Source organism: Ahaetulla prasina, chromosome 8 (genome assembly GCF_028640845.1).
Source record: "Ahaetulla prasina isolate Xishuangbanna chromosome 8, ASM2864084v1, whole genome shotgun sequence".
In the NCBI taxonomy this organism is placed as follows: Eukaryota; Metazoa; Chordata; class Lepidosauria; order Squamata; family Colubridae; genus Ahaetulla; species Ahaetulla prasina.
The window spans coordinates 51,271,035-51,284,203 of NC_080546.1; the positions used below are offsets into that span (position 1 = coordinate 51,271,035).

The 13,169-nt window shown below is 37.1% G+C and overlaps 1 protein-coding gene across 1 annotated transcript in view; it reads left to right on the top strand.

Moving 5' to 3' along the window:
• Nucleotides 1–13,169, top strand: part of FAT1 (FAT atypical cadherin 1) — a 160,631-nt gene that overhangs the window by 133,474 nt on the left and 13,988 nt on the right. Inside the window, exons 16-23 of the mRNA XM_058192144.1 lie at nt 666–809; nt 3,819–4,016; nt 6,495–7,296; nt 8,084–8,215; nt 8,303–8,463; nt 10,008–10,470; nt 11,083–11,236; nt 11,757–11,867. Of these exons, the coding sequence (XP_058048127.1) occupies nt 666–809; nt 3,819–4,016; nt 6,495–7,296; nt 8,084–8,215; nt 8,303–8,463; nt 10,008–10,470; nt 11,083–11,236; nt 11,757–11,867 (2,165 nt within the window). The remainder of the gene's footprint in view (nt 1–665; nt 810–3,818; nt 4,017–6,494; nt 7,297–8,083; nt 8,216–8,302; nt 8,464–10,007; nt 10,471–11,082; nt 11,237–11,756; nt 11,868–13,169) is intronic.

The window sequence follows — 13,169 nt, forward strand, 5'->3', positions numbered from 1 at the left end:
GGAAATAGGATGGAATGGGAAAGGAATGGAATGGAATTCAATGAGGTATCCCAGAGCACTGCCAGGATTGAAGGGAATCCTGCAGAAGATGCTGTGGGGGGACAGAGAGAGACAGACACAGACAGACAGACAGTGAGAGAGAGATTTGTTGATTATAAGCTCCTTGGGGCTGAGAAGAATTGCTGCAAAACTGAGTATCTGAAGTGGACCACTAAACAACTTAAAAAACAATCTAGTAAAAATAAAAGCCAACCAAAAGAGCAACATGCAAACTAAAGCAAATAAAACAAACACCCCAAGAGCAAAACAAATGAAAGTTTAATTTATGTGTATTGTTCAGTGGACTGCTAAATTGGCCATGCCCACCCAGTCACATGACCATATAGCCATGCCCACCCAGTCACATGACCACCTAGCCACACCCACTTAGCCAGTCTGGCCCTCCCAACAGTCTGATGGACTGTGAATTGGCCTCCTCTTTAAAACTTTTGAGGACCCCTGGTGTAAAGCAACTAGCATTGTTTATGTCCAGATGCTGTGTTGTTCATTCATAAATGCTCTGTATAAAATTGCTTAATGCAAAATGCGGAAAATATGTAGATTTTATAGTTCAAAAGAATAGAGCCTAATTGTGTTAATATTTTTCTGTGTGTTTCATTTTGAAGATTTCAGGTTACACTTTGACAGTTCAAGCATCAGACAATGGATCCCCCCCAAGAATCAACACAACTACAGTCAATATTGATGTATCTGATATAAATGATAATCCACCCTTATTTTCAAAGGAGAATTACAGCATTATTATTCAGGTAATTCATATATATTATATTCTAGTATTTGATATATTGTTTGTTTTCTATACTATTGGAAAGCTTCTACTTATAATGTAATATTATTCAACCATTAGAGGATTGTAAAACATTTATATAAATTCTTAGTGAGACTTTATTTATTTATTTATTTGATTTCTATACCGCCCTTCTCCCAAAGGACTCAGGGCGGTTTACAGCCTGATAAAACACAATTATATATATAATATAAAAATTTTAAAAACCTATTAAAAAACTAATTCAATTTGGCCAAATTAAAACTTAAAAAACAGTAATAAAACTATAATAAACCCCTATTAAAATTACTATTACTTCAAGCCAGCCCTGTGTGGTAGAACAAAAACGTCTTCAACTTGCGACGAAAAGTCCGGAGGTCAGGGTGTTGTCGTAACAGCTCATTCCAGAGGGCAGGTGCCCCCACAGAGAAGGCCCTCCCCCTGGGGGTCACCAATCGACATTGTTTGACTGACGGCACCCTGAGGAGGCCCTCCCTATGGGAGCGCACAGGTCGATGGGAGGCTATTGGTGGCAGCAGGCAGTCCCGTAAATAACCCGGTCCTATGCCATGGAGCGCTTTAAAGGTGGTAACCAACACCTTGAATTGCACCCAGAAGACCACAGGAAGCCAGTCCAGCTTGATCAGTTCCAGAGTCTGAGTTTAGATAATGATATCTTTTGAATGTGTATGGGTTTTGGGAGTTGAGAAATAAAGTGTCCCTGATAATGCTAACAAATTAAAAATTCCCTTCCCCGATTCCATGACCTAAGAAAAGAAGTCAGTCCTTATCCTGAATTTTTTAAGGAGATCCATATTGACAACTTTGCTGCTTTTATTTCCTTCAAAAATGTATATATTACAAAGTGGAGAATCCCTTGGTTTTTATAGGTACTTCTAACTGTGTTACTAGGTTGAGGTTGATATTTTATGTAAGTTTATCTTGCAAGTGGAAACTGTTATTTCTTATTCTTTGGGGAGAGCAGAATCTCACAAATTTCATTTTTGCCAACGTGAGAAATGCAGCTTTTTTGCTTTCTACCGAAAAAAACAAAGCATAGCATAATTGAAAGGGAAATGAACTATCAGAGTTTAATGAACTGATTTTTCTGATTCAGTAAGTCGCTGAAATCAGTGATTAACAAAAAAAGTGATGCTACATGTTAATTGATTTGCATGTTCATACTCAAAATATATTTATTTAAACCTTTGCTGATATTCTTAAGTAGAGAGCAACTAGATAAGAATTTTACAGCGTCATCTGAAATTTGGTTTTAATGTTTGAATTTGCAATACTCAAAAAGCAGCAAAGGGTAATAGTAATGTTTACTGATAGTAATTGATAAATTTCTTTTAGAAATACAAATTCAAAGCTTTCAACAAAACAAAAACCAGGATACAACTAAAAATATTGTTCTTTTGAACAAGAAAACAAGATTTAACACGCTTAAATTAGCAATGTCAAATTTATCCTCTTACAAATATACAGTAAAACTGAACATGGGGGGCATTAAATTAAGGGATGAAAAATATTCTCATTTCCCTTTATTTGTAGCTGAAATTCTTCATTCAGATGCTTGGTTGCTTTGTGATAATAGTGCATTTATTTGTATGGTCTCAAAAATAATACTAGTAGACATAATAAATTAAATAAGTCTTGCCTGAATCTTTAATTTCACTCTTACAGAATTTACTAGCTAAGCTTACTTACTTTTGGCATGTTGATTGTCAGACAAGAATTGATGGTTGGAGGCCTAGTTGGGCTGCATCGTAAAATACATGAGCCAAACAAAGGATAGGAAACAGTAAGCTTAGCTCTCCTTTAACTGCATAGGAAGTAAAGTGACAGAGAGATTAAAGGATTTATTTCACAGAGGGTTATGACACAGACAGGAAGTAATCCTGGATGTTTTGTTGCTGAGACTTTTGTACTTTAGGATTGTCCTAATAGCTAAACACATATCATCTAATCCAGTATCCTACTTCAACAGTGGTCATTTCAGAAAAATAAAAAGAAAGAACTAGAAGTCTTTTAGAAGCAAAAGTAGTATTTTATTTTCTTCTAAGTTGAATGTTAGGTTGTATTCAACAAATACATCAATTAGGTGATATTATATTGAGGGGAGGAGGGAGCTAGGAAACTTGAGTTCTATTTGAAAAAGGCCCAATATATTATTAAGAAACTTACCTTTAAGCTAATGTGTTGTAATTTCTTTACAGCCAAAGCTATTCACTAAAACATATATTCAGACATTATGTATGACGCATTTTTATTTGTTTGGAAGGACTTTATCATGTTTTTAGTATACTCCAGAAATGTTATATTATAATTAGATTTAGTCCATTGATTGAAGCGATTGAATTGAAAATGATGGGACTCCCTCACCTAACCATTTTCAGTAATGAGGAGAAGAGAGAGAGATTAGCGTTACTTTCCATGATATAGAAAGGGCACAATAGTATGTGTAAAAGTAGTATATTTGTAACATCCTGCATCAACAGTGGTCATTTCAGAAAAATAAAAACAAAGAAGTCTTATAGAAGCAAAAAACAGTATTTTCTGTTCTTCCAAATTGAAGGTTTTATTCCTTCCAAATGGAACAACTGGTTGAGCTGCTCAGCGCTTTACATATGATGGGGGAAAAATGAAGTCTTGCTGATCATGTTTTCTTCCACTCTACAAAGCCAAGAAGGAAGACAAAGCACACCTGCTAAGTGATATACTAAAAAAATTAAATTTAAATTTGAAATCCACATGACCCGTGTTGAGTTTGAAAGATTTATCCTAAATCTAAAGTATCTGTCTCATTTTATAAATAATTTTTAGCAGTTTGAGAAAGATTGAAATAGCCCATTCAACCTGAAACAATTGTTTTGAACTCTAAAAAATGGAGCTTCTTTGTAGTTGAAAGTAGCTTTGCAACTATATTAACACATCCACATAAAGCATCCTTTAAGGGCTTATGTCAGAAAATTTCTTCTCACTTTTATAGGAAAATAAGCCAATTGGATATAACATTCAGCAGCTGGTGGTCACAGACAAAGACTCCTCCCACAATGGCCCACCATTTCTTTTCACAATTCTGAGTGGAAATGAAGATAATGCCTTTGAGATCAACCAACATGCAGTACTTACAACTGGTATTCAGCTACAGCGCAAACTGAAGGATCATTACGTACTTCATATTAAGGTATGATATGCTATCATGTGTTTTTGAAGTATGTTGAAATAGCTGGGCTGTGAAAGAATTAGTACGTACTAATATGGTCAAATCATCAATTCAGTTTAGACTGACAAGTTTTCCAAATCATTATCACTACTGCATCTTTGCTACTCTTTTATTACAATGGAATGTAATGGTCATTCCATTCTAATAAAATTAAGACACTGGACTTGTCGACCAGAAGGTTGACAGTTCGAGACCCAAGCACCACATGACCGGGTGTGCTTCCATTCCTTTCCCAGTTCGAAAGCATGCAAATGCAGGTAATAAATAGATACCACTTCACTGGGAAGGTAACAGTGTCCTGTGTATCTCAGTTATGCCAGACGCATAACTATGGGAGTGTCTTCTCTCAACTAGGAAACAGAGATGAGCATCACCCCCTAGCGCCAGAATTTTTCATGGATGAGGGAAACCTTTACCTTTTTATATATATATAAAACCTGTTGTGCCTGCGCCCCCCGAGCCGGGCCTGCTGCCAGAAAGTGACTTGGATAGTGAGGGGGAAGGGCCGTCAGGACTTACCTCAGGAGCACCGGCTTCCCTGGCTCAGCTTCAGGAGCCAGAAGCAGGCCAGGTGGAGGAGGGAACAACAGAAGCAAAGGTGGGGCAGGCCCAGGAAGTTCCGAGTCATGGAGCCACACCTCACAGGATATAAAAGACAGCAAGAGCTGCTGTGTCTCTTTGTAACAGGCAAATCCACTGATTAAGAGCTGAAGTTTGTTTCTGAGTGACTCACCAGCGTCGTGGAAGATAACGGAGGCTCTTGGCAGACGCTGGCTATTCTGCTGCCAGAGCTGATAGTGCTGGCTAATTAAGCCATCACTAGGACGGAGGTGAGGGAGGACACAACAAAACCATTGATAGATTAATGGTCCATTTCTATTCTTTATAGAAACTACATTTAATATGCTACTATGAAAACTGAGGAGTGAGAAAAGGCAAGAGTTACCACTCTAGCACAGCAGAATACTATGTTTTTCCCTCTTCCAGAATTCACTAGCCTGGCCAGGGTTACATCTGAATCCTTGTGAAACTTTTTATGGAAGTTTGATTTCCAGAAACCTGTCAAATTAACCATGAAAAGCAGTAAAGTCCCCCTTACAGGGAAGATGGGTGGCATAAAAATTTTATTAATCATTCAATCTATGTATATTAATGAAGAAAATAATACTGCAACATTATCAAGAATGTGCCTTTCCCAGATCAGTGGAATTTGTACATAAGTAACTACCATAACATTTTCTTTCAAGCCTGATTTTGGTATCGATCATACATGATACCAAAATAAATGATTTCTGATTTTGATAAAGCACATAAAGAATTGTTTAAGGAATTGTAAAGGGATGCTTTGTAATTATATTAAGAAATTTCTGGAAGAGTTTAGGAACAAAAATTGGTCTGAATTTTGAAAGAACAAAAAGCCAATCCAACTGCCATCTGCTGTTTGTGATTGTTATTGCAGCCTTGATCATTTTAGTGCCTTAGAGCAGGGGTCTCCAACCTTGGCAACTTTAAGCCTGGCAGACTTCAACTTTGCTGGCTGGGGAATTCTGGGAGTTGAAGTCTGCCAGGCTTAAAGTTGCCAAGGTTGGAGACCCCTGCCTTAGAGAGCATTCTGAATTTGTGATTCCAAAGTCTTTTTTATTATGTATAAAGCCCGCCTTTCCTATAAAGGTTTATAATTGCTGTTTTATACCATTTTACCCCACTGATTTCAAATCGGATTAATTAAGCTATATTAAAAACAGTTTTGAGGAGGCAATTAAACTGTTTCAATGGTTTCAGAGAAGCTTTTATAAATAGATACTGCTGAAACCTTGTAATAGGAAGAAGTTGCACTTTATTGTCAGGTCTTCTAGCCACACAAAGTGAACTCTGATGATGATGAAGCTCGCCTCAGATGCCTACCAGGCTCAAGAATGAGCAATGACTTCAGATTTAAATGAATCACTTTGTTTTGCAGAATCTAAAAATCCACTTACAGAACTCAAAAATAATATCCCGAATTATAGATTTAAAATAAGCTTCTCTTCTATGCATTATCAGCTTAGAAACTTGCTAGTAATAAAATTAATTTGAAACAGTAGCCCTTTTATTCTTATAGTTGTTATTATTCTTAAATAAAAGGGAGAATCAGAAGTATTCCATTTCCTCCAGAGAGCTACCAACTAATTATCATCTATTGCTGCTTAGGCATTTTTTTCAAAATTTTGCCAGTAATGAATATTTCCTGTGTACATTGAATGGTTCTTCCTCACAGCTGAGATATGGAAAGCAAATTGAACTGAATAAGTATGATAGATAATGCTTCTTTTCCAGTTCAATTTTATATAATCTTCATTAGCCCTTTATGTATATAAAAAAAATACCTATATTATGCATCTTACAGTGATTTAAGTTAAAGGTGAGCTAGACTGAGCACAAATCCATTGTTTATTCTAGGTGGCTGACAGTGGAAGGCCTCAGTTGTCTTCTGTGACTCACATTGACATTAAAGTCATTGAGGAAAGTATCCACCCTCCTGCAATCCTGCCCTTAGAAATCTTCATCACAATCTTTGGAGAAGAATATGGTGGTGGTGTCATTGGAAAAGTGCATGCAACGGACCAAGATGTTTATGACACTCTAACCTACAAACTGGATCCCCAAATGGAATCTCTGTTCAGTGTTTCTAGCACTGGGGGCAAACTGATTGCCCACAAAAGATTAGATGTAGGACAATATCCCCTGAATGTTACTGTTACAGATGGAAAGTTTACCACTGCAGCTGTCATTGCAGTACATATCAAACAGGTGACACAAGAATTGCTGAATCACAGCATAACTTTTCAGTTTGCCAACCTTGCCCCAGAAGAATTCATTGGTGACTATTGGCGCAATTTTCAAAGAGCTTTAAGGACTTCCTTGGGAGTTAGAAGAAATGATATTCAGATAATCAGCTTACAACCTTCTGATCATCCATCAAATCTTGATGTACTCCTCTTTGTTGAAAAGGCTGCTAGTTCTCAGCATTCGACCAGAGCCTTGCTCCACAAAATAAATTCCTCTGTGCCTGATCTTGAAGAGATCTCAGGTGTCCAGATCCTTAAAGTTTTCCACAAACTCTGCTTGGGCTTGGATTGCCCTGGGAAATTTTGTGATGAAAAAGTGATGGTGGATGAGAAAAGCATGTCAACTCACAGCACAGCTAGACTGAGTTTTGTCACACCACATCACCATAGAAGTGCAGTCTGCCTTTGTAAAGGTAAGGACTATTTATATTATAAGGTACAAAATCAACTCTCTCCACTCTTAAGCAGAAAAACAATAACTGAAGTATAGGGAATATTCTTTGCATAAAATATAAAATTGACACCATACTATTTAACAGCCACAATTATAAGCGTAACCTTATATTGAGCAAAATGTAAAACAGTGGTAGAGTGGAGAGACCATGCTTTTGACCTCACTATCGTAAATAGCTTTTTTCCCCAATCATGCTAAACTGTAATCTCTAGGAAAAGTTTGGAGAATCTGGAGGAGGCTGTTACAAGAGGTCTCTCAAACATTTAAGAGCTATCCTTATCTTGATAGCTTTCACAGCTAGCAGTTCTATCCCTAAGGATATTCAGTGTGGGCCTTTAAGAAAACATACATTCGTGATGTGATTGGAGAATTGCAACTCTTAGAAAATTCTGCCTGCCGGCTCCAAAGGATTTGAAAATGATAAACAGTGTATGGTTTACCTAGATAACATAATTTATGAATTCTGTAGAGGGATGGGGGAAAAAGTACAATCTCGGGTGAGTAATTTTCCCAGCAGAATCTGATCTGATAGCAATTTACAACTGAATGATGAAATGATTGCTGGCTGGCTGGCTGGCTGTCATATTCTCCTTCATCCTGCTTTCTGACAGCTATCATTTTCATTACCTGTTGTGCCCAGGCAAAATTAGGATCAGAGGTTTAGGTGCTCCTGCTTGAAGAATTACTGAGAGACAGAGAGGACAGGCAGGAGTAAAACTAAAGTCATGCTCTGTTGTATTCCCTAGATGGAAGATGCCTGCTCATGAACAGTGTTTGTGAGAGAAACCCATGCCCTGAAGGTACTGAATGCTTAGCTGACCTTCAGGAAGAGAAGTACACTTGTGTTTGTGATAGAAGCACTGCCACCCAGTGCCCTGGTAAGGTCTTATCACTTAATCCTCTTTGTCTAATTCAGATACAGTCTGCAGTTTTAAATCCTGGTTTGTGGTTTTTCTTTTAAGTAGCTGCTGGACAAGCAGTGACTTTTACTGGAAACAGTTATGTGAAGTATCGCCTCATAGAAAATGAAAACAAAGAGGAAATGAAACTCACTATGAGGCTCAGAACATATTCTACTCATGCGGTTGTTATGTATGCCCGAGGAACTGACTATAGTATTTTAGAGGTATGTAGCTCCAAATTCTGAAAACTTTTAATTAACAAAAACTTTCTGAATTGCATTCTGAATCTACTTCAGATCTAAACTGCTGCAGACTTAGAATAATTTACTGGATTCCTATCATTTAATCATCAGAAAGCTACGTGAAATGCTTTTGATGGTTAGCTAAATATTGAATGCTTTTTAGCATATGTATTTTAATCTTCCAGGATAATAACCTTTTTAACAAAAGTACTCACAGTATTCTATAATATAGGTAAGAAGTATAGTAGAAAAATAAATACAATAGATAAAGAGAAGGGAAAAACTGAAAGATTCAGAATTACTGAGACTTTACTAGCAATGACTAGGAATTCTAAATGGCATTAATAATTCCACTTAGATCTTTAAGCATATCTGTAAATATATAGACATTATTCTACTTAATTGTTCTCATTTTAATGTAGGAAGAAATAAAGCACTATAATTAGCTTGTAAAGTTTATAAATCATTAAAAAATCATGTCGCATGAAAAATGAGACATGAATTAATGTATTTTTTAGTTAGTGGTAATTGGAACTGTAATTTCCATCACTAAGTGATGCTGTCATAAACCATGACGTGATGTGGCCATATCAGTTAGCAACAGCAGCATTACTGTCATTAAGTGAGGGTTACGAGTCATTAACCTTCTTGCAACTTCTGCCAGTTTCCAACAACCAAAATCAGTAGGGAAGCTGGCAGGAAGTTGCAGCTCCCAAGGGGCTTTCAAACAGACTAGCAGGCATGTAAGGGGCTGCTACGGGGGGTGGGGAGGGGTTTGGTTTGATATGGTACAAGTACAGCAAGGCTTGAGATGGCTGCTATCAGGTGGGCAAGGGTCCAGCTCAATAAGCACACAGTAAGGCTTAGGGTTACTGCTGTGACACAAGTGAGGGAGCCTAAGGGTCTGCTATGGCACAAGAACAGTGAGGCTTGGGGTGATTTATGTTATAGACAGGAGGGTGTACAAATATTCAACGCAGCACAACAAGGCTTGGGGTGCTGCTTTGGATTGTGAAATGGTACATGAGGATCAGCATGGCGCAAGAAGAGAGAACCTTGGGATGGTTGTTACTGGGCATGGGAGATTTACCCAAGCAACTTGTGACCTTCCTGGCTTCTCCTGACTTTGCAAATGGCAAATATGTGACCATGCAACTATTTTAAATGCAAGCCAGTTGCCAAATTGCAATCATGTTGCTGGGACAATTGAAACTTTGTGTCAGAAGTACCACTCATTCAGCACTATTGAACTTTGACCAATCAATGAATGAATGGTCATGAACCAAGAATGAGTGAATCTCAGTGGTGTTAGATGGAGCTATGATTTTATAATCTGACCACAGTTTGATGCCCTCTGAGAGGATGGGCTATCAAGTTTTAGAACTGAATTCAGAAATCTAGGAGTTGGCAGTTCTTAAAGATTTCAAGCATTCTATCAGAGTAGGCTGTTCACATTTGACATTCTTGTAAGTGGGAGCCAGTGTGATGTCTTCATAGTTAATTGTTACCTTTCTTGTTTCTTTTAGATCCACCATGGAAAACTTCAATACAAATTTGACTGTGGAAGTGGTCCTGGAATTGTGTCTGTACAGAGTATTCAAATCAGTGATGGCCAGTGGCATTCAGTATCTCTTGAAGTGGATGGAAACTATGCTAAACTGATTCTAGATAGGGTACACACTGCTTCTGGTATTGCCCCTGGTACTCTCAGGACACTGAATTTAGATAATCATGTCTTTTTCGGTGGTCACATTCGGCAGCAGGGTGTGAGACATGGAAGGAGCCCACAGGTTAGCAATGGCTTCCGAGGCTGTATGGATTCCATTATACTCAATGGTCAAGAATTGCCGCTAAATAACAAACCTCGGAGTTATGCTCAAATGGAAGAATCTGTGGATATATCTCCTGGATGTTTACTGACAACCATGGAGGATTGTTCAAGCAGTCCATGCCAGAACGGAGGCATTTGTAATCCACTCACCACTGGAGGTAAGGTTTTTTTATTTGTTATTGGTATTTAGCATGGCTTTATTTTGTATGATCCATAAATATAAATGCTGTACAAGACCACTTTTATCTTACTGCAACTTTGTATTAGCTTTCCAAGTAATAGTCTAAAACCAGACTTTCTCTAGAACAAGTGAAGACATTTTTTTAAAAAACAAACTTGCATATCCCAGATACCATTCAGTTCAATTAACCTAAATGTTAAAATGCCCTGTGGAGCAACACTGCTAGGTCTAGTTTTCAAAATGCTAATAAAGTAAAGCTATTTGGACTCCATTTATTGTATTTCAACATTTAAAGTTTTCATACACTGTCAACTTTTTAAAAGGAATGAGATGTATTATGTTCTTTCGATTGCAATATTCATTTCTGAAATAGCTATCATAATTACAGTTACTTATTCCACAGTAAGATATTGTTAAGCTTTATTAACTGGTTCTTTCTAGGAGTGTTGCATCTCTGTAATGCTTTTGTGCCCATTTATCTAGATTTGTTTTCAGAAAGGCTCCATTGATTGTCTTTTCTGTGGAGAAAAAAAAACCATTTAGTTTTGTGAGCGCAGTAACATGCTTTCATTCTTGGCTTTCATTGCAGGTTATTATTGTAAGTGTGCAGCTGCATTTATGGGTACACACTGTGAAGTAAATATCAACCCATGTGCTTCCAATCCCTGCCTTTATGGTGGCACTTGTATTTCCATCAATGATGAATTCATCTGCCAGTGCAGAGGGCTATATACAGGCCAGAGGTAGGAGGCCTTTTTCGAACTGTTGAAATAAATTTCATCCAGTATGTTTATCTTCACAGTATCGCGTCTGTAATATTCTCTGCTTGCATGTGTACTTTGAGAAAATTGTCTGTGTGACAATTTTGCATCCATTTACTTTGTTAGAAGCAGAAGAAAGTTTTCATGTATGTTTGAAGAAGTGAGGCACAAATGAGGACAAGCTTGGGTATATAAACATAGATCTTGTTCAGCCATTCTTACTGTGGATTTTGTGGAATGCACATTTACTAGAAAATCAAGATTGGCCCTGCAAGAATTGTACAAAAAAAGCAGTTGAAATTCATGATATCGTATCTGTTCATGGTCTGGGCAAATACATAGGCAGGATACATGTTAATAATCCTGGAATCATATTGTGACCGATGCTATTTACTACACAAAATAACTTTCCACAGAACCTGGCTGAGTATGCTGACATTCATAGCTCATCAAATTTGAATGATCAATTTAGGAGGTAATTGACTATTATTTTTTCCCTTAGGTGTCAGATTGGTCCATATTGCAAAGACAACCCCTGTAAAAACAGTGGCAAATGTATTGATAGCTTAGATGGACCTGTTTGTGAATGTGAAGCCGGTTTTCATGGTGAGAGGTGGGTGACTTTTGTACAGTTAATGGTTTTCATTGCTCCAGTTTACATAGCATGTGGAATAAAAATTCTTACAAGGGATGGGTGGGATAGTGGCCCATAATATTACCTACCCATTTTTAAAGCTTAGTTCTATCATAAGAGGCTGAAACATGAATTCAACTATGAAGATGGTCCCGGTATGGTCTCTAAATACATAACATATTCTGATCAAAGATAACTTGTATTACTATCTATGTTCATTTGACACATGATACATGAGGACTTGACTAAATTTTAGTTTATCAATGAATAGATATCTCCACTGGCTTTTTCTGTGCAGCCAGCAACCCTGGATAGCACAAGTATAATATTGAGGCAGGCCTCCGGTTGATTTTGTTATAACCTATAAAGTACAAATAGAACTGTTTACAGCACAAGCCAGCAAATTGCTTGAATTGCATAAAGCAAAAGTGCTCGTTGGAATAATAAATTAGAATTTTTAAAAGAAAATGAAGCTTGCTATATCATATGAATTGACTATGTGTGGTAAAATAGCCTAATGCTATACTAATGTAAGATGGTTTTAAGCATGGTTTTATAATTGGAAGAAGAAACCTCAATAAAATATGCTATGTTGATGACATAGGTATAACAGCAAAGGATCTGCAACTTCTAGTAATGAAAGCCTAAGTGCATATTGAAACAAATAAATATAAAGAAGATAAAACTAATGACAACGGATACAACATCAACCTTAGGATTAATAGTTAAGATATCAAAGTGATAGATAGTTTCTGCCTTTTGGGGTCAAGCAAGATGGATGGCTCAGTTATAGTGGTAATGGGCAAAATTGCACCCAGTCAAGAAATATACCAGACTAGAACCTGGTAGAGCATTCATGAAAGCCTTAGAAAAGATATTCAGGTGCCATCAGTATGTACAACCCTACAAAGATCAGAATAGTGCAAGCCATGAGATTTCCTGTGACATTCTATGGAAGTGAAAGTTGGAGATTGAAGATAGGATAGGAAGGATATTGAAGCTTTTGAGCTTTGGTATTGGAGAAGATTCCTAAGAATACAATGGGCAGCCAAGAAAATAAACAGATCATTGAATAAATCAATATATAGTTTTTACTAGAGGTACAAATAATCAGGATCAAATTATCCTACTTCAGACAAATTATGTGAAGAGCTAGCTCTTTGGAGAAAACTTTAATGCTGGAAAAGATAGAAGGAAAGATAAAGTGTATGACCACAAGTATAATTGGTTTCTGAAATTGCATTGCACCATCCCCATGGTCCTGTTAAAAAATTCAGACGG